The 27,740-nt window shown below is 38.1% G+C and overlaps 1 protein-coding gene across 1 annotated transcript in view; it reads right to left on the bottom strand.

Annotated features, from left to right (window-relative positions):
- Positions 1–560: 560 nt before the first annotated feature.
- Positions 561–27,740, bottom strand: part of LOC117383696 (CUB and sushi domain-containing protein 3-like) — a 185,091-nt gene continuing 157,911 nt past the window's right edge. The window contains 11 exon segments of the mRNA XM_055228152.1: positions 561–2,495; positions 3,027–3,168; positions 4,233–4,320; positions 5,287–5,399; positions 6,249–6,407; positions 7,982–8,047; positions 9,125–9,304; positions 15,440–15,551; positions 17,174–17,247; positions 18,377–18,550; positions 24,394–24,567. Of these exon segments, the coding sequence (XP_055084127.1) occupies positions 2,336–2,495; positions 3,027–3,168; positions 4,233–4,320; positions 5,287–5,399; positions 6,249–6,407; positions 7,982–8,047; positions 9,125–9,304; positions 15,440–15,551; positions 17,174–17,247; positions 18,377–18,550; positions 24,394–24,567 (1,442 nt within the window). The 3' untranslated portion in view covers positions 561–2,335.

Genomic DNA, 27,740 nt, shown 5'->3' with positions numbered 1-27,740 from the left:
AGTGAGTTGGGCAAGTCTCCCAGAGGACCTGTAGCTTATGTAAAAGCTGCAGCTTATTGAAAAGCGTTGCTTCAGAGTTGTACTGAAGGAGGAACAGATCCCCCTGAGCCTCAGACAGGACTTCACAGGTCAAAGAAGAACGGACTGCCCAGTGTCACCAAAGAAAGTGGTATAGCAGTATTTTAACAAGTCATATTTCTCTTGTAGCACTTTAGAATTAATGTGAAATCTAACAACCAAGATTTCAGTTGGTGCTAATATTGGACTTTTGAACTCGTAGTATTATGGTAATAATGTTATAGTTGTATTCAGAAACTACATTTTAGAAATTTAATCTAGTCACTAATTTAAAGCAAAATCTGTACAATTTTAGCTACCCAGAGCACACCAACACTGGGCTTAACCTAAAGTGTGACAAAAATGAACAACAACATGTAGCTTCATGATTTTTATATTTTATATATAAATTAAGGATTTATACATTGCTGATAAAGAAAAAATACAAAACATTTTTGATTTTACATGACATTTACATGTGAAATTTTACACAACATATTTAATAACTTACAAAGTCTTTAATTTTCATAAAAAATATATCTCTTTACAAAACATTTTTCCTATGTACATTGATTTACATGTTTTCAATGGGCAAATAAAAGTGTGTTACATTTAGAAGCTTTCTAGTCTACTCTGGAGCTGGGGTGGAACAACAAAAGATGTCAATTGCGCTTTTCTCTTTGTAACAAATATGAACTTGCAAAATATATTACATATATTTAACACAAGACATCTTCCAAAGGAATTCCATTAAGTATCAAAACTGTATAAATGTACAAAATGTTGCCGCAATGACCAGAACCAATGACATGGAACAATAGCAGCAGTGCTATATTCACTTTTTGCTAACATGCGCAGATATGAATGTAATCAGCACCCGCAGATGTTACATCTTTCTGATCAGACTATGTGGATCAATTACAATGAAGTGGTGGCTGACGAATGCAGTAAAAACATATGCCCATACAGTATTCAAGGCACTGCAATGTAGAGAATGAGAGTGCTGCTGAATCTGGTCCATCAATGATAGTATAATAACTCTGCAAAATGTGTGTGCAAACTTTTCATGTTTACTGTACATTTGTTGGAAGAAGCTGATGAGTAAATATCAAAATAAAGATGGCACTTGAATAAAATTTGCCAGTAGTTATCTGTGTATCTCAGAGTAGGAGTGGAGAGCAAGGTTTTATCGATTCAAACAAGGTTTCCCAAAAGAATACACAAAAGAATGGAATATGAGTTTGTGGTAAACTGCAGATGGTGGATAGTCTTTGAATGGGTCAAAAGGGAGGATTAAATAACAATATAACCTCCAACCACTGTGTTTTAATTCGAAAATATCAGAAAAAAACACTTCAAGGAAAGTCACATGCTGATGTTTGGTCTCTTACTGTGGGAGATGGGGCATTGGCTAAAGATGGAGATCATTTGGTTTAGTGTGAGATTATGCAACCATTTTAAAAGTGAACAAAGAAGTAATGAAAGACGTTACACAGAAGCATTATCCTAAAATGTACAGTACAGTGTGCAGGGCCTATATAGTCCACAGGCCAGTCAGCAATTTAAACTCACATATTTAAACAGGACCATTTCTGTCAAATAAAAAAGATCATTGCACACAGCTTGATAATAAACGCTAATGGTGAGCATAGCTCATTGGCAGAAAATGCACTGTTCTGTGGTCAACAATCTGCACTGGTACAATAAAACCCTCATTTGCAGCAGCAACCAAAAACTGTCCTGCACTTCACAAATGAAATCCCCAGCTGTACTTTCCAACACCAGGAGGTAACGCCCAATTAGGAGGTATAAACGCCCATACATTTAAATGGCCTTCATCACTGGCACTGTCCTCTTCTGCTCACAGATCTGCTGCTAAAAAATAGACCCTGAACATTATATTGGTCAACACACAAAAACTACTCTGCACTCCATTAGAGAAAATAACTCATTATTATGAATGTAAGACATGGGGCCAAGTCTTGGGATGTTTTTCCATTGTATTTATCCATTTGGCTTTGTCAAGAAGCCTCACTATATTTGTACTAGAGAGTATAAAATACTCTATTTTATCTATATGCCAGAGGCTTTGTCTCCCACACCAACACTCACAGAGTGTAAAGCACTTTCTCCACTGAGATGTGCGGAGATTTCACTCTAATCTGGATAAGAACCCTTGTAACTGCCTTAATCTGAAAATGTGCTTTGTATTTCTGAGCAATTCTGCCTTCTCAGACATGTACATACAGTATTTGCATGTACAGTTGTGTAGAGTCCATCACACCATAGTGCAAATGGTGTTGAGGTTGGGGTCGAAGCGGACCACTTTGCCCTCTGTTGACTTAGTGTTGGTGTTGTACATGGGGTTTTCAAAGGTGGCCTGTCCGTTGTTGTTCTCATGCACTGAGCAGCCGGTGTACTGCGCTTTGTCAGTTTTCCTGCAGAAACAAAGAGAGGTGTTCATTACTCTCCTTTCAATTCAATAAACAGCATTTGTGTGTGGCTCATTAAATCTTCAAAACCCAACAATAGCTCTAGGATGTGTATAGACCATATGCATTCATAGTGTATGAATATTTATTTGTACTATACTGTCTGAATTTCAATCATTTTGCTCTGATTTCAAATGGCTGACGTATGGCATTGTGCAATGTAGTGAGCACAGTAACTGCCTGTGTGATATTTCATCAGTCTTTGATGCCTTGTATAGAGCTTAGGAATCCAGAGAGGGACATACATTCAGCCAGAGGAAGTGGGCCACAGTCTACCACTGATCTCCCTCCACTGCCTCTCCTTCAGCTGCCTCTCCTCACATGAGCTCAAATCTAGGTTTCTAAAACTTTCTTAACATTCACCAGGGAGAGAGGAAGCATGCCTCTTGCTTTTTCAAGGAGGACCTAACTCACACAGAAAACAACAAGAGTCTATTTTTAGTTTGCAATGTTGGAGTTTGTGGATATGATGCATACCTCTGTTTGTAGAGATAAAAGCCAAGGCCTGCAAAGATGAGAGCGAAGAAAGGCACGAGGATGGCCACAGCCACAGAGCTGCTGTTACTGGAGCCAGAGGACTCAGGGTCTGGGAGTGTCACATTTTCCCTCACACTCAAACCTGCACAAAACACATTATTACAAATACAGAAGAAGGGATGAATGCATGTATGTATGTATAGCCAATAACACAGTAAAATATTAAGTTGCATTGGGAGATACGGAAGGTCAAACAAACAAACAAAAAACTTTACTGCTGATATGCTGGACCACAACACATCACCACTCTTTTGGCAAGTATTAAAATATCAAAATGTTTCTGTGTTGACAGTGCAATTAAAAGGTGAAACTAAAGTCATACGTATCATTGGCTGGAGCTGATGGTGATGCAAACTGTGACAATGATGATGATGATGATGTTGATGAAGGCTATGACAGGGAGCAGCAGGACACAGTTCACACAGACGACAAGTGTAAATGACCAAAGAGCAAATGATTAGCACGTCAGGGAGATGGCCGTGGTAATGAGATAGGACTATCTAGGTCACAACAGCACGCAAAATGAATTCAAGTCCTTCACACATCAGAAAACCACTCAAAACATACATTTACTGAACATGTCAAACTAACAACAGTTATACAGACAGCCATTTAAAACATTTTACCATTTGACACTATAAAGAAATACCATAGCTGTATTGTAGCCATGGCAGTTTGTATAGTTTAACCTTCATAGAATTTTCATCTATTTTCAGTCAAATACTTAAAAGCTTTGCCAATGTAAATTATTCATTACTTTTTTATAATATATGTATGGACTGAAACAAAGGGATAATGTCTTTCAAAAATGCACTGGGAAGCAAAGAGAAGCATAATTTTATCGTTTCCAAATGTCATATTTGCAATTTTTTATAAAAACATGAATCATTTTAAAAACACTATGATGTACTAGTTAGTTTTTATTTAACTACTTATTTAAGTTTCAATCTTATTTGTGTCAGGACATAGATAAAATATAAATGGAAGAATTATATGCAATCCATTTCATTTTTGCTACAGGAATTTAACTTAACAATACTAATATTTGTATATATATCTAAGTATAATTCTCAGTACAGCGGAGTAAAAAAAGCAAAAACACAAACAAAAAACATGAAATGAAGTGAATATAAAAAGGTGACATACCGAGCCGCTGCAGGCCGAACTGTCCGTAGTCTTTACCCTGTATAGAGCCTTGGAAAACATAACTGCCTCCCTCTGGCTCAGCTGAGACCTGGAACACAGAAAAATTGAAGGCTTTTTATTCAAGTGCATATAAAAGTGTGTTTTTGGCACCAAAAAAAAGAAATCAAGTATACCACAACACTTTACCAGTTACATATGCCGTATTGAACACAAGAGCCAGCTCTGTGTTTGCCTCAGACACAAAGCTTTTGTGTTTGAAGCACATAGTTACAAGCACTATCAATAGCTCACCAGTGTGTGTTACCATGCGGTGTGCAGTTTATTATTAAGTGATGCTTGAAGTTAATTTGAGCAAAATAATTCTAATAGCGCCAACACAATAACTCAGCAGTCCGCTCGTTGGGGATTGGTTCAAAATTTCAGAAAGTCAGAAAAACAAGGAGACTTCACATGGATGTCTATAGCCAGTGTAATATAAAAATAAGTAACACATGTGGAAAATCATTACCCATTTGTTTGCCTGTGTGGCTTTTGTCAGACTAAATGAAATGAACAGAGTCATAATAATAGGGAAATATTAGTTTGGGTATTGCTGAGGGACATCTTAATGGAATTGAAGTTCTAACAACAAAACTAACTGCACAAACACACAACCAAAATTACCAGAGTATTTTTCTTATTACAACCAAAAAAAAAAAGTATTTTTATAATACAAATTGAAAATGGCACAAGATTGCTCTGAGCTGAACAAATATCACATTAAATGGGTTGTTGTATTTTTTTATTTCCACTTTTCCCTTGAATATTTAGCAGGTCCACCATTTGCAGCCTTCCCAGTAGCACCTAATTTTGGAAGTGTGTAAATATACATAATAATTGTACGACATACACCACAATTATTTTGGTGGAAAAATGGCCAAATCTTCTTTTGATGGCACTATTATATAGTTTAAAAATAGGTTTACAATTTTTGGCGACTATTACCCATGACTAAAGCCTAATACTTTTGTGAGTTCTTTCAGTGATCATCTTTAATTCCTTGTGTACAACTCACAAATCCATCCATAGCCCAGGTCTCTTCAGTAATCCGTCCCAAGGAGCTGTGGGCCAGAGCTCTCATCTGGTAGAGCAGCAGCGCTAACCGTGCCTCCTGGCGCTTGTACACTCCTGCAAAGTAGAAAATGACACAAAATGAGAGGCATACAGAGAAATGATGTGAATAAAGAGATTGAGCAATGAGGCTGCGCCATAAACAGGACAAAAAGACAAATGGAAAGCAGCAGGGAGGACGCGCAGCCAAACAGGGCGAGCTAAGGAGGGGAACTGCTGAGTGCACATACATCACTTTAGAAACTACAGAATACAGGTCTGTAGTCAGGTCTAAAGTAACCACAAATGGGCAGAACTATTATGTTGATGGTAGTCAGGTGATATTGCATTCAAGGCATGGGACATCCAATTGGCTTGTAGAGAAACCTAACTGGTTGACAATGGAAATGTGTCATCACTAATAACAGTAATAATTGGTTGAGGACTTTGTAGAAAGATGTGACAGCTAAATTTTGCAACAGAAGAATGCCAAACAAAGAATATGTTTGTATTCTGCCACCGCCATTACACACTGTCAATGTGTCTTTGGGCAAGACACTACACTCACATTTGCCGCATGACTATGTGATTATAAGTAGTCATCAAGGCTGACAGGACAGACTGAAGGTCACATTTGTCATATGTAACTGAGACTGAAAAGACTGGATATAAGCCTACACTAAAATACCAATGCATCACCATACTCTAATGCTTAAAGTCTATACTGTGGAAAAGTCACAATGGGACAAATATAATGTAGATTATTACCTCTTGTCAATACATCAGTCTAGGACCCAATAGTTAATTTGCACTGCCATGTTTCAGATGGCTCTGAGAGATTGACGGATTGACATGAGGCATTCTCTACATGAATGAAAATGACAGAGAGGTGCAAAGAAACAGTCCAATGATTTATAGATGACTCACCAGAGAGCAGAAACTCCACACTATTGTCACTTAAAGTTACATTGACTTTTCCTGTTGAGGCATTAAAGCTGGTGACTGTCAAAGTCAGGGGCTGTTTCTGACTCTTGTAATCATAGGAGCCCTTCCACACGAAATCAGGGGCAAAGACATCATCAGGGACTGCAAGGGATGAAAGAAAATACATATGGTAGTCTCACATTAACAATCTTGTAAAAAAAATTAATGGCCAATATTACACTCACTGCCACATCAATGAACATGTATTTTAAGGATGTGCAAAGCAATTATTAACCAAGTAGCATTATACTAAAAGGTGCATTATGTACATTTTTTAATGGAGAGTTTGTTAAAGTGTTGCCTTGGAGACAAGCAGGTAACACCACTACAGTGACCAGACCAAGTTACAGGTCAGATCTGTGGAGAGGCAGTCTGCTCTTAATAAGAATACATTTCTCAAGGTATTTCTTTAGCTATAAAAACACCTATATGTTATAAATGCTGAATAACACTAATGCTATACTTTGGAACATACTAGAGAAAGCAATAAGGTCTCCAAGGAGATAATCAGGTTGCAGACCCTCTAAAACATTGCATAGATAGTGCACCTTTAACGTTTGAATGCTTCATGTTTATATATGGTTGTTTTATGTAAGGTCATACGTGCAGTGTTGACCAGTATCTATAAGGCTGGGTGACAGTAGCTAGTATAGTGTTTGTCCACTAATCCGAAGGTTGGTAGATTGCATTCCGCTCTCAACACATCATTGGTAGAGCGGTCAGATCCACTGACTGTCTGTGTACACTGGTGAATGAATGTGTGTGTGAATGGGTGAGTGGTAAAGTGCTTTGAGTGCCTTGAAGGTTGAAAACCCTATATAAAAATGAGACCATTTACCATGGCCATCATATGACCACATGTTTGGCAGTAGAATCTCTGCTACCTACAATTGTGTCCTTGGACAAGAGTGAAGAGAAAAGCAACATATGACCAACAGCTCTATTTTTCTATTGTCAAGTGGAATACTCATCAATCATACTGTATTTTAAAGTTGTATCCATTGCACCACTTATTTTTAAAGTTAACTAAAATCCAATAGAGCCTTGATGGGACACTCATTAGTGCAAAAGTATCCAAGGCGGATGAGGCCAAAACAAAAAAAATTAAAAGAGCGAAAAATATAATACCACTAAAAATGTGACAGCAAAATAAGCAATAGCCAAAACTATTGCACTTGCTGTGGGTTCATAAATGTCTAAAGCAAATGTCATGGCTATTAATCCTGCTGCTAAACCAAATACCACACAGGAGGAGGGGCCAGACACAGATCAGGCATGGAGTGGCTGTGTGGGCTTTCTTATATCCAACATATTACTGCTTTGACGTATGTAACCTTCATATAACATTTAGATTTAGTTTGAACATATGTAATTATGTTAGCATATTGACAAAGACATAGATCAATTAGGCATACAGTGACACGATAACAGCGCCTGTATGCAACTACAATATTGCAATTATTGTATAACGGAGGTTTATTGCCTTACTTATTTGTATGGCTAGATGTACGACTATAAAATGTATGTTTATGTTTGTTCAATCCTATGCAGATAAGGCAGTTCATAATGTTTTTTAGTCCAGAACGTTGTGAAATACAAGGTAATATGAGAATCAAGATTTCTTTTATTTTTTTTGCATAAATGGTTAAATGTTTCATGCAGATTCTCCAACCTACCGTTTATTTTGGGGCTTGGTGTTCCTGGTATGGGTTTGACAGTTTTCTCATATGATTTGGAGCCAGCTGAAATACAACATGAATATGTAAGGCACAGAAACGTAGCGTTACACAGCACTGCATAACAGCGGGGGGACGGCGGAGGAGTAAAAACGACTCAACTGAAACATCCCGCTGGAGTGAAGTGTGGAACATTAACATATCAAAGTTTAACTGTGGCTCTTAGCTCAGAGACAGAGAGGGCAATATCATGGAAACAACTCCACAACTGCATTTGATTAGCTTTTAATTGGACACTACAATAGGCACGATAATAGAATGTCAAAGGCAGTTTGTATAACATGTGGTGAAATTAAACTGTTTCATTTTAATCATAGTTTTCTCAGGTTCCAAATCTTACATCAGGATATGATAAAAAGATTGGTATGGAACTAATTTGCTATGTTTCTAAGTAAATTTGAAAAATAAGTAAATTACTGAATGTTGGTTGTGATGCTTGGGTTGCAGAGGAGGGACACTTTTGTCCTGAGGACAGCTACTTTACTCAAAAAGCCCTGACATATCATGATCTTCCCTGACCAGTCCTTTTAGTAAATTTCACTGAGACCTTTGTTTGAATTGTCCTATGTATTCTTGTGTTTTACTGCTTATTGTGCTCATTAGGGATAAACAAAGCTATATTGACCAACTGATTCATAGTTACTCAGAAAGTTCTCAGTCGGGGTATAGTTTTCCCATACAAAAGCACTACTACTGCTATCACTATATTTTGTAATACTTTGAATTTTTGAGACATATCAGTAAAATATTGTAGTTATTGAAAAGTTAATTAGCCTTCAGAATCTAGTTCTTTCCTCCTTTGCGTACTAGTTGTCATATGTAGGCGTTTTTAGCAGAGGGAGAGTTTTAGAAAAGGACAGCAGCCACAAGGTGCCCACAGGAAAAAGAATATCATAAACAACCATATAATCATTCAAATCACAAAAGCAAAAACTAGAAGTCAAAGTGGACATGTATTCACTATATAAGCTCTGACCTAACGTATACTTTTTCTCAGGATAGAGGAGTTATTTCATACTTCTACCCTATTTAGAGCTCTCCCTCTCTGGCATGCTGCTTGGGAGACCTTTGTTGCCCACGTACCTCTGCAGACAGGCACCTTGCCCGTCCAGCTGCCATCAGAGCGGCACACACGGTGCTCCGATCCCCCTGAGAGGAAGTAGCCGCGCTGACAGGTGTACACCAGAGTGTAGCCGTAAGAGGGCAGGTCCAGACCCACCACATCAGCGTTAGCTGGACTGCGGGGCTGTTTGCACGAGTGAGCTGGAGAGAGCAAGACAGAGAGAGAAGGAGAGAAAGGAAGAGGGTGAGAGAGAGAGAAAAGGGGAGAGAGAGAGACAAGTAGAGGGCACATTTGTTATTGCAGGCACATCCACACACACACATCCACATAAACACTTACAATATTAACTAATCAAAGAAAAAGATACGAGAAGCCAAAAAGTAATTCAATAAAAACTACTAAAATAGAGAAAAACATATAACACAAACATAAATAAAAGTATTACAAATACATAGTATCTAATTACAAATATGGAAAGTCTGATATTCATTGTTATAAAACAAAAAAGAAAGAAAGAAACTCAAATTTCCATAATTAAGCACAACAGCAGGATGTGGTGAGAGCACACACACAAGTGCGTCTCCATTCTTCACAGTCAGATCACAATATTCATACTTTGATAATTCCAACAGTTTTTCAGACACGGTCGTGTTTTCCAGGGGATTAAATCTGTTCAAAATAAGGATGTGGAACCATGCTTCTGTCAATTAAATTCAAACTTTCACTGTTTTGGATGCAGTTTGGAATAGTCAAGGACAGCACTAACTTAAGTTGTTTTTCAGCTAATAGGGCTGAATTTTAAGTAAGAGGGAACTAAACAGGTTTCATAAAAAATTAAATGCTGATTTACTGTGCATCATGCATATTTACAAATGTAATCTAATATGGTTTTAATTGCTGTGTTTATGCCACTAAATGCATTTTAAATGATTTGCCTTTGATCCTTTTAGAATTGAAATAGAAGTTAGTCATTATGTTTAATTAGCAAGATTAAGGTATGTTCATTTCAAAACGCTATAGACTTTGGCAGCTACAGGAGGTTGGTAAATGGTGTTTTTCTTTGCCAAAATATATCCTTTTTAATCCATATCTAACAGTTTAATTTCTTCACCAAACTGAGTGGAAATACCTTCATCAACAAAAATAAACAAGAGCTGCACTAAACAAAATCTATGCAAATGAGTCTGCACCAGGAAGGCACCAAGGACTGAGAAATATTCCAACGCAGAGTCGTCGACAAAAATGTGAACTGGCAAAATTATTCTGCATCTTTTCAGAGAGAGAATGTGTTGCCAGCCGTCAAATGGGAGACAGCTGCAAGTGAGTCAAAAGTAAATTGGTTCTTCATGGAGTCTTAATGACATTAGGGGCAACACAACGCCAGGATCAAACCTAAAACTTGTGCTAGTGCTAATAATTCTACACCTGTCTTGACATTTTTAGCATGTTTCTGACCTAGAAGACAAACTGCTCTGTCTGGCAGTGGGATTTCAAATCACCAGTGCAGTAAATTATCAGAGCTATAGTTTGGTAAGGATTTATGTACTTTGGAAACATGCAAAAAATTTTGGAGAAAGACCGAGGTTGGACGTTAAAGGGGCGATACTTGCTTTTCCCCCCAATGTAATAAAGAAAAATATGTCTTACCCCAGTACAGATATATTGTAAAAGCAGCTCTTGGGGTCAAAATGAGACTGCTGTGTACTGCCTGCATTGAATTATAAAGCGTTTTTATCATCCAAGGACCAGGAAGTAGTGCTCTGGTCTCCAAAAATTGTGAAACCCGCTTATAATTATCACAGTAAATAATTAGGATGCTAGGAATGCTTAAGAAAAGAGGAATAACTGGACTGCTTTAAAATGAATTCATTGTGTTTTTCACTTTTTGAGACAGTACAAATAAAGTAAAGCACCTTTAAGATATGAAGCTAAGCCTTTTCACCTCACAGGGCAAGAGCATCTCCACAGAATACAGAATTACCGATACCAGCGTAGATAAAACAAAAAACTATTTTGAGGCAAACGCAGAAAAATGTTAGAGTGTTACGTATTTCTCTTGGATTTCTGGTAACAATTCTGACAAATCTGACATATAAGGCAATGCCAAGAAGGTGCGAATGAAGGATATCTTTACTTTTGGGTAGTGAGAGTGCAATGTGATTTAGCCCTCCCCCTTAGAGATTAATGGACAAGTTTTTGGTTAACTGCAAAAGCCACTCAACATTTTTCAGCTCCCTGACAGATCGATCTTGCCTAATCTATAAATAAGTTTCTAAATATTAAATAAATCTCTCTTCTAGCTGTCTAAGCACAAGCGTGTGTAACCCATTTAAGATGACAAACTGTCTGCACATGTCCAGAGCTGGTTGTAGCGTCTGTGGAGCGTGACTACTGACGACACTTACAATCCCCGTGAATTGTCTTATCAAAGCCACGTCTTATCCCTCATCAAATTCGGCTGCCATGTTTATTTACACATCAAGAAGGACTTTTTTTCTTCTGAGATTTCAAGGGGCCCCGACAAAGACATTTTCACTTTTGTGTCACACCGCTACATGTAATGCTCTTAGTTCAAAGCCCTGATAGAGACAGAGAGGCCTGGTTAGGAACAAAGACAGCAGCAGCAGATAGAGGCAGCAGCTCTGATTGATTTATGTTGCAGCCAAAGGGAATGGCCAGCAACACAACAGCACAACAGTACAAATAAGGAAATTAAAATGGGCTGTAAACAGGGGAATAAGGTCAAATGTTTTTATGCATTAATGCACAAACTGCATATTAAAATAGCAGGTGACACCACCAGGCCAAGTTACTTGTCAGGTCTGTGGAGACGTGACTCTGCACACACTAAAAATATTGTTTTTAAAGGTTCTATTTTCTGCACAATTGACTCTTGTTATTGTAATGTTGTTACCTCGTCAAAAACATAACCAGAGTTGTTTGAGTAATCCTGCATTATTAATCTGTCTGATGCTCAGAAAGTTCTTGTGATGTCATGAAGCACTAGTTTTCAAGTTAAAAGCTACCTTTTAGTTGAGTAGAGATGAGCAATTCAAGGGCTGAAATTATCCAAAAGATTCTAGTGAACGTGTACAGAGTTTAAAAACACAATGAAAAAACATGAATAGGTGGAATAGAGCCTATATAATCTATATATCTATATATCTATGCAGAATTTGTGTTTTAAACATGTGTGAATAAAACTAAACGCAGCCTAACTGTGGAGCACTGGGTTCAGAGTCTCATAAAACAGATATGACTGGATATATATATATATAACTGGATGATCTAAACAAGATTAAACTCCAATAATATCGCATTTTGACTTATGAACATTTAATCTCTATTGTGTCGATATGTTTCCTCAGCAAGTGATACAAGAGGTAGGCCTGTGTCTAAATCCAGTTAAGTGGGTTCACAATAACAAAAGAGCATTTAATCATAGAGAAAGGTATTTTAGAGGATTTATAGGGCTGTTTGACCAAGGGTCGCTGGTGTCAGAGACAGACAAAAGCACTTGTGCTTAAACATATACATAAGCACAATATAAGCACCGTGCTGGTGGGTGCACACTGGACACTGTCAATAAGGTGAGTAAAGTATAATGATACACTGGCTGCTGACAGTCCATTTTTCTAGGCCACAAAATGCAGTGTCTCTAAAAGCTGTTTTATACATTTCATGGGCCTGATTTATTGAATAAAAAGCACACACACACACACACACCCCCCCACACACACACACACACACACCCCCCCCCCCCCCCCACACACACACACACGCACACGCACACACACACACACAATTTCTTTGTAGAGACAATTCAGGTATGAACCAAGAGTCCCTTCATCAAAATCCTTTTATGGTTATTGTGCCAATGTGTCGACAGCAGCTCAGTGGTTAGAGCAGTGGTCCCCACAACCTGAAGATCAAGGGAACCCTGTGTAAGGCATTAATATTAGTACTATTACAAAAACACCATTACTATTGCACTGTCGCATTATGACTTTCACTGTATACACTGTCATCATCAACACTACCACTTTGCTTTGCTTGTTACTTAAATTGCATGCTGCGTCCTCCTTGTAAATTGTGTGATGCTGTTGCTGGAACCTAAATTTCCGTTGAGATCAATAAAATATGTATCTAATCTTATGAGGTCTTGCGTGCATACTGGAATATTAAATGCACCAAGGGCACTTTCACACCTCTGCAACTTTTACGGACAAGATTTGACTGGATATGAACTTTGTGTTTATTTTAGGGTACTAAATTATTTTAGGGTACTAAATTAATGCAGGCAAGTATAATAGAAAAAAAACACTAAAATGTATTGCATTCAGTTTATGTAAAATTTAAGTTATTCTTAGTTACACATACATTACATAGTGCATGGCAAACACAGCTGAAGTGGCCTCTTTTTCTGCACCTGTAAGAATTTTACAAATGTACTCTTCAGCATTTTTTTTCAGCAGAACAGTCAAATGACCTCCAGGAAAACACCTGTTCACTTTATTTTGGTGATAAAAAGTAACATATTGAACAAAATGGAAATGCTTGAGGGCCAAACCCAAACATATAGCCACATTACTGTCTACTCTACAGAATAAACATGTGCAGCCTGTAGGTGATCCATTAATTCTCAAGTGAAGTTGTGATATTTCATGGGGGAAATGTATGAACCCAAAAACATGAAAACATAGAGGTTAAATGATTAAACTGGTTAACAATAGTGTTTGATTTGTTGATACATAATGGATTTGGAAAAGCTTTTGACCTGTTAGCCTTAGATTTTTCCCATCAGCATTATGAAAAAAGCGCCACAGCTCAAGGCCTGATACATCAACTGAATCTTAACTATTTCTACCACAATGCAGGCCATATTATTATGCATTACAGCAATACACCAAAGACCTTTTGGGAACTCATTTTAAATTTTAAAGGTGACTGGAAGGAAATGCAATTTGAAAGGTTAAGGTTTATCTTTTGTAATTATTATTTTGTGGATTATTGTAGAAGCAATGCATGAGACATACATGATCCTGTTTGACCTAGTGTTTGGTATGTTAACTCATGTCTCCATTGGAGTGCGTACATTAACAGCTCAATTACCAAAGCTGTGGAAAGCATGCTATGTCGGACTAAGTCCATTAAGTCCATACAAATAATGTGGAACACATGGTCAGGCCAGTTTGACAATTTACCTACCTACCAAGTATACATATATTTCAGCTTCTTGTTTATAGGCACCATTTTGAGGACGTTTCACCAATCCAAAGATATTTGGTATTTAGTTTGGAATTGTTAATTGCTATGGCAACAGTGCAAATTTTTCATCACTGATCATGAATAGTGAGTATTATAACTGCATTTTTTATGATTAGCGTATAGGCCTATGTAAATTGTGTAAATTACCATATAACACTTTTACTGTTGAAGCACAACCAATGGGTTAAATTCACATTTACAAAGAGCACAGTAAACATAGTATATAGATATTTGTTCAGTGATTTCAAGCTTGCAGAGCCCTACAGTGTGATTAAACGTATTCTATAGTTCCCCTGAAACATCCTGGAGCTAAAAAAACGTTGTACAATGCACTCTTTCAGACAGTTCAAAGCAGCACTTGGCATCCCTGAACTGCTCCTGCAAGTTTGTCCTAGTTTTATGTGGGCTGGGTATTTGAGCACTTCAAAACTAAATGACTGTAATCGCTGCAAGTGTAAGTGACAGACCAATTGAGGTGAGAGCTGTAATTTAGTGCAGGTTAAAGGTTATCCAAGGAATGAGTGGATTAATATAAAATAGAAATGAACAGACCATTTCAGTGATTGTAAACAGAACTCATGCATTCTAAAGGCTGGTACTGTTCTATACACTGGCTCCATTTTTAAAAGGGAGATAGCTTTAGAAAGTAGCAGCAAAATAAGCATAAATTCTTGACCAGGTGATAAAACATTTCTTAAATTTAACGTTAAACTGGCCAAATCATGCTAAACAGATAGTGGGCTACAGTTTAAGAAGTGAATGTTAATGTACTGACTCTTAATAGTAGCAAATGTAAGAAGTATACAAACAAATATTTGTGCGTCAAAACATATAGGTTCATTTTGCTGCTTCATTGAAAAGAATTCAACAGAATTAACGTTTATATTGGTACAAAGCTGTGCGCGCATCTATTCTACACATGTCGCTAAAGAGAGGGTCTATAGAGATGGGTAGAATAAAGGAGGTATACAGGATGCTAGCAAAAATAGCTAGCGGGAGGGCAAGCAAAACAGAGAGGGGATATAATGATGAAACAGTGAGTAAACATGTTTCTATTCTGTACTCACGGCTGCAGGTAGGCTGAGTGCCGCTCCAGGTGAGATCGGCCAAACAGAGGCGTGTGGTGGAGCCCTGCAGTAGGTGTCCTTGTTGGCACTGAAAGTCCACTCTGCTGCCCACCTGTCCACAAACAAAAAGCCGCACAAAGGAGAACCGGTCAATACGCTGATGCAAATGCCAATACGCTCCAAGCATCACATTTAAAGAGCCAACAAAGAGATACAGAGCATTTATGTTTTTTTATTTTTTTATCCTTTTTAATGATTAGTTGTACAGCGTGGAGGCAGGTGGGGTATAATTCCTGCAGGTCACAACATGCACTAGAGCGATGCAAGTATTTTAAGTGAATTGGATGAAATTTGAATCAGAACATTGGCCCAAATATGCCTTATTTTATTTGCATCTAATGGAAAAAGAAAATATAACACAGGTACTCAACCAGACCTTATTCACCAAGTCTACTCAGGGTCTGCATTCGATTCAAAATAGGACTAAACCAAACCTAAAAAAAAAAAAAATAAATAAATAAAGAAAATTCAAAACATCACAGCAGTGGAAACTTGGTCCAAAACGGATTTACGATGGCACTATAAATATAACTGTAACTTAAAAGGCAAAAAAGGATAGTCATAAACCTTGGCACAGGGACAGTATTGATGATACTTCGGTTTGTAAACATTCTGGTTGGCTGTTTAATGACACCACTAAAAGCTAGATTTTTTGGATTTGAATCTTTTATAAATCCACAAATAGCAACAGTAATAATGTGACAGTAATAAAAAAGTTGGGGTTTCTTGGATTTATCTTAAAGAAACTGCAGAGATATTCACACCAGCAACACACCCAGAGCCATACAAATAAAACCACCTCCTCTAGGGACCTGCACAGGACTGGCCTTATCCATTTCATTGACTGGAGCACATAGTAGCATGGCTGCAGTGCACATACAAAGAGCATACATCTCTTACTTTAGGGATATATCCTCATAACTCTCTTTTTATTGTGGCCACCTGGGAAAGTTCTACCCTCTCACACCTTGCACTGGCTCATGGTTCAGAAAAAAAGAATAATTTCTAGTAGAGCTAAAAGTTGTCATACTGAGGCTGATGATGATAGCGTGTCACTGTGGAAAGAACGTTTTAGCAAAGGGTTTTGTAGCCTTTTGAGATACACCCACTCCACTCATAACAACATGTTTTACCAGATCCTTTAACAATGCAAGATAGACAGATTGTGTGACACCAGACAATTGATTCTTGCACTATTATTTTCACCATTGTAAGAGTAAGTATAGATCCATGTTGGAATGCTATGCTTATTGTTCTTAGACTTTTTAAAGGTGAATTAGTAACTTTTCTGCCACCGAATGTTCCACAATACTGAATTACACGTCTATCTTGCATTGATTCATTACTTTAATAACTTGAAAAACATGGATTCATACACTGAACGAGGTCACCTCTCCACAGATCTGATCTGTAACATTATCAGTCTCCATGTAGATACATTTATGTTTTATACTTTACGGTGGAACATTTCATGTAAATGATAAATCTCGGTTCAGTGGTCAAAAGTTGTATAGCATACCTTTATAAAATGTCCAAGATTCACCAATACAATCACATTTATATTGAGTCAATGTCTCATTTAAACATTAAACTGCTCTGATTATGGTACTAAGAATTAATGTGGCTTGCATATTGCATTTTAAAAAGCCTCTTTCAAATGTTGCTCTATGTTACCTTAAAGCCTGTTGTGTAATTCATGAAGCCATGCTCAGGTGTCCCCGGGTTTTCACAGGTGCTTCTAGTGGGCTCTGGAACAAGAAATCACTGTCATGATGAGGAGCTCGACACCCGGAGAATAAAAATGAGACCAGCACACAGAGGCAATCATTGGTAATGACATTGCAATTTTCTACTGGTGTAACACGTACAGATGAACCATTACTAGAGAGGCTGGACAACAGCACAATCAAACTGATGAGTTCTCGGCCCACGTTTTTAACCATCTAAAGTGCTATGCAAATGGTGTAAAGTACTGTTTCATTGAGGGTGTGTCCAAAAGCTGGCACACAGTATAAAGAGACTGGACACAGCGGAAATAGACTCAAATAAAGCAGAAATTATGAATGGCAGGAAGAGTGGAAATTGAAGGTGCTGAGCCAATATATATTGCTCTGGTTATTAGAGTGTTTGAGTGCTTCTGAGGACCGAGGCACTTATGAAGAAACATAAATCACACATGTGCACATGTCTCCACAGATGGAGCAGGTTAGGACACACAGGACTCGTCACGAAACAGGAAGGAGCCAATAGAACCATCACTTACAATGATCCACTTCAGTGTTCCTATTTGTTTATTTGTTCTTTTGGTATACAATCAGTGATGTTCCTCTTATGTAGACACTGGAATCATCTTTCATCTAATCAAATCAAGATGTTTTTTTATTTTCATATTCAAGCAGCCATGTGAGTCCGCTTTTTGTTTCTTTATATAAGGGTAATATTAAGGAATAAGTAATGACTTTTTTCTTGACAAAAGACATATTAGCATGCTGTAGCATCCCACTTGCAACAAATATTTTGTCCCTTGTGCTGTGAACATCGTGAAAACTGCAGGAGTTGAAATGTGTGAGCTACAGAAATTAACTGATGTTTTATAATGTACTTGCTAAATTTTATCAGAGCTACAACTGCTTCTGTGATATTTACGTTGTCCTTGTTTTTATGTGGAGGCGAGCCAAAGATGAATTCCTACCTTGGTAAACAATAAAACTATTTTTCAATGATTTTGTGCCAGGAAAACCCCTGCATACTATGTGCAAAGCTAACTGTTGTTGCACCAGTAGAAACAAGGTGAATGCACCACGCACCACTGATATACACACTTATACTGGGGTTATGACGAGGTCTCAGTTTTTGAATAATTAATCAAATATTAACCTATACAGCGGGGTTGAGATCCACTCCATGTTCCATCATCCTGGCACATTCTTGTTGAGGACCCCACCAGCACATAGGGGGCGCCGCAGCTGAACGTCACTTCGGATTTGAAGATGAAACTTTGCCCCTCTCTCCGTCCTTTGGCAGGCACTCCCGGGTCCCCACAGAATTTTGCTACAGAGGAGGAACAAAAAAGTCAATATGAAATTTGAAAATGTAATTAGAGTAGCTGCTTTGGTATTGTCTGAGTGGTATGTTGGTATGCATACTGCAACACTTGAAACCAGTAGAAAGCAGGCATGTGAGTGTCAGATTGAGTTGACATTCAGTTCAGAAATAATAAGCTGTGTGGGCTGCAGCTTCACCCATACAGGATCATACCATTGAAAGAAGTGTCTCTATACTGCTATAACACCGCGCCTCTCTCCTCTTCATTATTTTTATTATGCCACTGAGTTCTCTCCAGCATTTCAGTGAAGTGTATGTGAGGCTAAATTATTAAACACTTGCAATTAGTTCTCATGAAAGAAATCTACATTTTATTGAATGTGTGAAGAATTGGCATCTACCGGTACATACAATAATACATTATTTTTTACAATTAACCCTGTGTGTGAGTGGGAGCAGTATAGTAGTTTTTTATGACTGCAGGCAGAAAAAGGGAAAAGAAGGAGGTCAATGCACTTTTAAATTAATAGATAAATAATTAGCAAGAGTATATCACTTTTTTCCAACTAGAGCCTCTTGGTTACTCGAGTGAACTGGCTATAATAAGTTTTTCCCTTCTCTAGAGGGCTAGAAGTCAACAAACATTCTAACAGTAAGAGTAAAAGAAAAAAAAAAAAAAAAAAATTTTGCTCTGCTTCATTTTAAAAATTATTGCTCTAGCAGTATGATAATGATTGTAAATGTTGATTGTAACCCTTCTTTATTTGAAGGCTATGCTGGTCCTTGGCGAGAACTCCATAGATATTTGTATTTAGTGGTGGCTAATATGCAAAATTGTACAACCACCTTCTAGAGATTTTTAGATTTTATCATAATTTAAGATTTATATACATTAAAAATTAATAAATAAATAAATAAAGCCCTCTACAACCTTTTACAACTTTGAGAGTTTGTACTTCATTGTGAAGTGGCAGAGGCTGACCAAAAGTATGGGTGGGAAAAAATGTCTATTCTTGACCACAGAACATAAACAGAAACTAACAGTATGACAATAAAATAGCAGATTGTCACTTGGATCAGATTACGATTGTATTTATATTGCCATACTGCCCAGCCCTATTTGTCAATCTCAAGACTTTTCTGTAACAATAATGGTTAACAAAAGAGGGCAACTGATTAAAAACAACCCTCAAGACACTTGAACATACTACAACACACATAAAATGGTGTATTTAATCAGCTGAACATAACCATAGGCCTGTGCATGTCTGAACTCTCTGGTGTGAAGTCTTGTTTGCAGAGGGAGGCAGACCTAGAGCAGTGCTATAGATGAGAGTGCTGCTTCAGTCACGCAGCCTGAGCTCCACAGGATGAGGCTAATAACACTCAGACCTGACATATGTTACAGCAAAAGCACTGATAAGTTCTGCTCTTTCCTCCATGTCAGAAATCACACCCTCGCACTCCTACAGCTGACCCCGAACATGACTGACAGCCCAGAGAAGACATGTAATCCCCAATACTAATACTTTCAGTCATATCAGTAAAAAGAAGATATTCCCATTACAGCAGATAGTTGTGAAATGTTGTGCAAAATTAACAAAAATATAATGGCATAAGAACATTTATGATGCATCAGTCTCAAAATCGCTTAATGCTTTCATGCATAATTCATTTACTCGTCACACTCAGTGGTGTTAAGCTACTACGGGTTTGGAGGCGATTGTGCTACCATTTAGGCTTTTTTTTTAAAGTTATGAATACGTGGAAATGAAATGTTTATCAATATAATCCCTCGTTCATCCAGGAGTAGCCTAACGTAGACATTTCGGAGGCATCAATCTGGACTATAAATTTTAGGATCAAGACGTTTTGACTCTCACCCAGTCTTGTATAAATGAAATATATATATCTGTGTTTCTGCTTTGACACTGTATTCACTATCCTCTGCACATGTAATCTAAAGGCCTCAGTTATCCATCCATGCTTGAAACTGTGAGTATAAACAGAAAAATAGCTTCTGCAATTTGTGGGCCTTTTGCGTGTGCTTTACCACTGGGAAGTATTATGTCTGATGTAAATGAGAGCATTCACTGAGTACAAAGCTGAATTGTTCAAGTGTTGTTGCAAATTCATGCTTGCTCTTACTTTGGAGCATTTTTAGGTTTTTGAAGTGTGATAGGAAGTCATGACAACTTTGAACAGCAAGTTAACCAGCGTTATCCTTTTCACTTTGGACTTAAATGTGGGATGACGGATCGTGGAAATATGTTCACGGAAGCATGCGCGCCTGTGGCATCTGAGCGGTGCTGGGACAGGGACGCACATCATGCCTCATCCAGCATGACTGACTGGACCCTGCTGTCTCCACTTTAGAACGTGGGACAGATGAGTGAAAGCCCAGCTTGATAGACAGCTGATGTGGAAGGCTTGTGGGTCATTTTAAAGCCACTGTCCTGTGCAAAAGGTTTACACCTGTCTCTCCAACATACTATATTATCACATAGTTTTTGCCCTCTTAGTTGTAATAAATCTGGCAGCACCCGCTAAACAACTTCATTTGCATTTCCTCTGCCTCATGTTTTGCGCATGTTGACAAAAAACTCCCCGTTTTTCATGGTCATTCACTCATAGGAGCAAAACTGTGCTGCATTTTTTTTTAGCGTCTCTGTGAGAACTTGCGTCATTTTCTGCTCCACTTTTAGCATGTTTATTTGTTTAGCGCATGAGCAAATGCTTGATAAATGAGGCCCTAAAAGAGCAATAGACGTGACAAGCAAATATTTACCAAAACTTAAAAACTAATCCTGTGTATACTTTAGTTGGTATTAGAACTACTCTAAGTTGATATTCTGAAAGCGTTTGTTTAGAGTGCTGACAATACAGGCCAAATAGGTGACACGCACATCAATCATACGCTTGGGGCCTGAGGGAAATAATGTAGTGTTTTATGGATATGTAAGAGAAATGCCCACGGCCAAACCAAGCTCAGCATATTCAATGTGCCCCGTGCATGTGTGTGTGGGAGTGTGTGAGGGTGGGTTTACGGCTCTGAGTGTGTGAGTGCCTGAATGTATGAGTATCTGTGTGGGAGTGTGGGTGTGGGTGTGTGTGTGTGTGTGTGAGTGTGAGAGTGCGGGAATGTGTGAGGGTGGGAGTGTGTAAGTGTGGTAGTGTGTGAGTGGGAGTTTGTGAGTGTGGGAGTGTGGGAGTGTGGGAGTGTGGGAGTGTCTGAGTGCAGGAGTGTGTGAGTGTGTGAGTGTGTGAGTGTGTGAGCGTGTGGGTGTGTGTGAGCATGTGGGGGTGAGTGTGTGAGTGTGAGTGTGTGAGTGGGTGAGCATGTGAGTGTGAGTGTGTGAGTGTGCAGTGGCAGCCCAGAGACTAGAGGATCACAGACAGCCAAAGTTTTCCCACTCTGTCTTAAAGCCCTGACTCTTCTCTTGATGAATTATCAATGCTTTGAAGTCATCAGTATGCACAGGCCTGATCCAGAGTGAGATCACGGCTCACCCCCACAGACACATGGACGGGCATTCTCACTCTTATTTCTGGAGCCTGCACTGTTTTCCCTCATGTCTAGCACAACAAAATTGAATATGGATTTTAATTTTGTTGGTTACACATAGGAAATGAGAATCCTTTTTGCATTTAAAATAATGTGGGGTTGGCTAAGTAGAAGTGCTGAGTTTGCTGCATTGGTGTCCACTGTCTAATGCTGCAGTTTTCTTTTGTCACAATTTTTATACTTGAAATATTGAATCAGAGCTAATTATTGTTAACACATCAGTTAACCGTGTGTACTTGCTATGTACTAAATGTATTTGGTACACATTTTGCTTCAAGATATTTATAAATAAAAGTGGTACAAGCTTCTTTGAAAAGTCTTCCTTTGGCAGGACCGTATAGGCCTTGGACTGCACTGACAGCACTTTGGTATTTGTAATTGGTTTACAACCAAGATATTTGGTTGCTGAGTTTTTAATGCATGTGTAATAGCTCATCTTCCCAAAATATGCTCAGCACTCCTTTCTTATTTTCTGGCCCATTTGTCTCCCTTTGGATCAGGAAGGTAAAATATGCCACTGCCATTAGAAAATGTTGCCTGTGTTTCTTATTGATTAGAACTGAAGATAATTACAGAACACAGCATTCATTTGTGTTTGATCTGCTCTATTGACATTTGTATGTGCTGTTAGGTGGATGTGACATATAAAATGTAATTACAACATCAGAGGCACTTGTGGCTCAGACACATTAAACATGGATGTCACATGGGTGAACATAAAGGTTACATGGCACCAGGTTGTTTTGGGGGTGGCCATGTGGAAATGATTGCTTTGCATGAGATGACACTCCCTGTCATAATGACAGTCGACTGAACATAGACACGCTACATTTACCAGCTTCAGATTTCAATTTGTAAACAGTTACTAGTACATTAAAATGTATTTCATTTATTACAGTGCATATGGAACACAAATTATACTATCACCTAATACCATTCAGTTAACAATCTATAGTACAATGGGCTGCGTAAACCCAATCAAGTTATTAGCATAGCTGATAGTCATTCACTACAGCGAATATTAACCATGGTAAATGGTTTTATATAGTTGTATACAGTACTTTTACACCTGCAAGACACTCAAAGCGCTTTACATCAAGGAACCACTCACACATTCAGACACACTCATACACACGGCGGGTTAAGTGTCTTGCCCAAGGACAGTATTCAAGGACGGGATGAACACTCACCCTCCCATGTCACTGACAATACATGTCTATAATTTTAACACAAGGTGTAAACTAAAAACTTCCTTGGTGGGAGAAGAAGGGCCACTCCAACTTTCCCTCCCATGGGTCCCAGGTAAATATTCTGCTCCATTTTACTTAGGGCCAAAAACAGATCAAGCTAAATAAACTGCTCTTGTATAAGATCAGAGAACCACAGACTTTCACTTTTGTATCAATCAATGCATTCATGTTTTGAGCACAACTGATATTGAAAATAGCATGTCCTCATTTCCCCCTTTTTCTGACTGATGTACTGAATGTTGACTCGCATCACAGTAGCACATACTCCAACAGCCCCACGGCCTTTGAGTTTTCATTATGCTTGCCATGAGCATTTCAGACTTGTCTTAAGATGGCATGGCCTATCTGGCAAGCCACTTGAAATGCCACTTACAACCTAATGTTCATCATCTCTATTGTATTGTTGCCTTACGAACTAGAGGTCAAAGCAATAGATCAAAGATTACAGCTTTATTCTGTCAGAGTGAAGTGATATACCTCCACATCACCTCAACATATCCTCATATAACCTTTAGGTTTTCAGACAAATCTGGATAATATGCTAATATGCTACACCAATCATCTTCTTTTGTTCCACTGCAGAGTCTAATTTCATGTAACTACCCCACCCACTGTCTGTTGAATAATCTTTAATCTATTCATTTCATAATCCTGACTGCAATATTTTTATTAAGTAAGATTTGCTAAAATGAATTGTCAAGTTTCTCCACTGTCATCTGTTTGAGTAGTATTACAAAAAAAAAAAAAAAATTACTAAGGTGCATTGGAGGCAGGATGGACTAAGGGTATTTCAGCCTTCCTATTTCTTACCTAGTGTTAATAAATACATTTTGTACTATGGTTTTACATTGAGTAAAAATCACTTATACAATTTTAACTTTGCCATACTTGAACATTTGATGGTAAATACACATCACTTTTGACTTTTTTTGAAATATATAGTCATAAATAGAAACCATGACTCTTCACAGAAATACATAAAAGGGCCTATATAAATTCATTTCTACATCTAAATGATTTAAAATGCAACTTACGCAGGCACTGAGGTAGTTCTCCGGTCCATGTCCCATTGCCGGTGCATGTGAGGATAGCAGGGAATGAGAGCTCATATCCAGACAGACAGCTGTAGCTCACACTGCTGCCCCACTCCAGGACAGTCCCCTCCAGGAGCCCGTTTGGAATGGGTGGAGGTGTGGGACACATCACCACTGTGAACAAAGCATTCGCAGAGGGTTAGAGCGGTGGATTATTATTATAATTGTGGTTATAATTGTGGCCTTAATAATAAAGCAAGGTTTAATTTTAATTGACCTTTAAATTATAGTTATCCACCAAATTGCAATCAGACCGAACATTAGATGCAGATTAAGCCACAGCAGTAGAGAATGCTTCAGATGATGTTCTTTTATTCTTATCAAGAGGTAACAAAGGACCAAATGCACCATTCTACATGAAATCCGTGTTTGTAGCCCTGAGAGATGGTTAAAGGGAAAGCAGAGGGATTTTGCAGAACACTCACTTGAATAGAATTTGTGCAAGAACTGAAAAAACATCATTATGTGTATGTAAGCCATAAAAGGTGGTGTGTATATGTGTATAAATAAAGAGTAGAGTTCTGACATACTTTGAAATGAACCTGTGGGGATACAGATGGGATATGGGTTTTAGGGACATGGCTAAATTAGAACAGTAGCTTTATACCATTACTCTTCTTTCTCACCTCATCCTGAAGTCTGTCTCAAGTCTTTACACATATTCACTTTCATGATGCAACACCGAACACACAAAGATATATTGAATACAGTCCAGTGTTTTATGTAAGACTCTTTAATGTACAAACTGAATTGTTTTAAATGTGCTAATATCATTGCTCTACTTGTATTACATCAGTGTGGTCAGTTTTGCATGTAAAGAACTGTAGGTAAATGCATAGAAAAGAAATCATGCCTCACATCAGTTCTGATCTTTGAGCAGTTATTAAAAAACAATATTGTCCAAGGTGCACTTTACTAAGAAGTAGAAACTAAATCATAGAGAGGAAAATGGAAATGTCAAATGAAAGTCAATCCTGCATAATCCAGGTACTGATTAGTGACTACTGGAATGTAATACTGTAAAGATGGGTGCATAATATAATGAATATGATTTCATTTGTGTATGTATCCTATTTCTTTGATTTCAATAAATCTGGAGCATGCCACAGTGGAATATTCACATTTTTTCTCAAAGGTGAAACAGATCTTTTGTTCTTGGAAGTGAATCTACAAGACTCCCATATAGACAGGGAGAAAAGTACATAGTATAAAATCTCTATGTTAAGGCACATTTCATGACAAAATGACTATTAGTGTCTTATGCCCACTAATCTCCAAGCACCACGGCAACAGAAAATTCTTAAAAAATGCAAAATACTGTATAAACTAAATGAAGGCCTGGGTGGCAAGAGAGAGCTGAATGGAAAGCAGTGAGTGCCCCATTTTCATAAGTACTTCTAAGCAGCATTAGTGCCTCTCAGCTGAACACGCCAAACCTGGAGTCTTTCTGAATCTGTGCTGTGTGAGGCTTAGGCTGTGTCATCAGTGTCTACGCACTGCACACACACGCACCGATGCATTAGAAGCAAATGTACCCATATACAGCACTTTAGGATCGCTCGCCCTGTAGCCCACTGGTGCAATGTCACTTCTCTGAAATGGCTCATATCACACAAATCTCTGACAGAATGACACCTGCTGCTCACCCTGTCCGCACCACTCGACCTTCAACATAAACCCAATCATGCAAAAGACAAGTCAAGTCATTTTATTGCCACTATATATTCCCTAAAGCGAAGGCAGGCATATTGCTCCACTGGTTTAACGCAGTAAATAAAAATGTGATTGTATATGATATATTTTTTGACAGTTTTACAGTGCAAAAATAGACTAATCCTGTTTTTATTTGTTGTTCCAAACCCAAGCTTGTGTAAATGAAAAGGACTGCATCAGGAATTCAGTTAGTTTAAACCTTTTTGCAAATCACTGCATGTTAATGGCAGTTACTGGTTTGCAATGATAATAGTAGAAAAAGATTTCAATGGTATCAGGACAATGTTTTTGGAAATAGTGCTATTTCAGCTGCGATCTGAAAGCCATTATCAATCTGAAAACACTGGTCTAATCAAGTTAGGTTTATAATGACTTTTGGATGATAGCCAAAATATATTTAGTCCAGGTGAATATCTTTGAAACCCTTTCTTTCTACTATGAAACACTCAAAAGAGGGATTACATTGCCTAACCATAATGATACATTTGGTGCAGGTCATATGGTTCAAAATTCAAGTGATGTAGAATTAAGACAGAAATAGGCATGACCAATATCGACTCAATATCTCAAAATTTTGACTTATTTTCTGAAAACAAAGATATAGATGCAGAAAAAATAGATACATAGAAAAAATAGATACATAGAAGGAACTGCATTAGTCTCCAGAAGGCCTCCTCACTGCCCTCTCCAAACAAGCGGTAAAACAGCTGCAGTACATCCAAAACACTGCTGCCTGGGCCCTGACTAGAACCAGGAAGTATGAGCACATAAGTCCTGTGCTCGGTTCTCTGTACTGGCTTCCTGTGGCTCAAAGAATAGACTTTAAAGCAGCTCTGCTTGTGAACAAGTCTCTCCGTGACCTAGCACCAAAGTACATCTCTGACTTGTTAGTGCCATATGAACCATCTCACACTTTGGACCTCAGGGACCAGCCTCCTGCTGATGCCCAGAGTCAGAATGAAATATGGGGAATCAGCATTTCAGTTTTATGCAACTAAAACCTGGAACAGTCTTCCTGAAGATGTGACACAGGCCTCTACTTTGACAATGTTTAAATGCAGGTTCATTGTAATTTTATGATAATTATTTATGTTCTGATGTGCTTGTATTGTGATTTTAATGTCTTTCTTATTCTGTAAAGCACTTTGAATGATTTTGTGTATGAAATCTGCTATACAAATAAACCTGCCTTTCCATAGATAAGATTCAATATCACAAAATGTAAATGGACTTCAAAATTCCCCCAAAGGAGTGCAGAAATATCAGTTTCACCCTTCTTTGAAAGTCCTCAAAAAAGTGTCAATCACCCAAAAAGAACAAAAAAATGTATAACTAAAGAAGAAAATAATGGCATGTACACAGTGATATATGGCTATTACAACAGAATCTTATTATAAAACAACTTCTCAACCCAATGTAGTGTTATCCAATTACCTCACACAAGAAAACCGCCATGTTGCAATAAGGGAGCAGAGGTGCACTGAAATTGAGCCCCCACCCTCGGGCTCCTTGACTAATGCACAGGTCAAAGTGGGCTGACAGCATTTAGGCAGTGACAGCTCCAGCCAAGGGAG

This window comes from Periophthalmus magnuspinnatus, chromosome 16 (assembly GCF_009829125.3).
Source record: "Periophthalmus magnuspinnatus isolate fPerMag1 chromosome 16, fPerMag1.2.pri, whole genome shotgun sequence".
NCBI lineage: Eukaryota > Metazoa > Chordata > Actinopteri > Gobiiformes > Gobiidae > Periophthalmus > Periophthalmus magnuspinnatus.
This window is presented reverse-complemented; position numbering and strand designations above follow the sequence as displayed.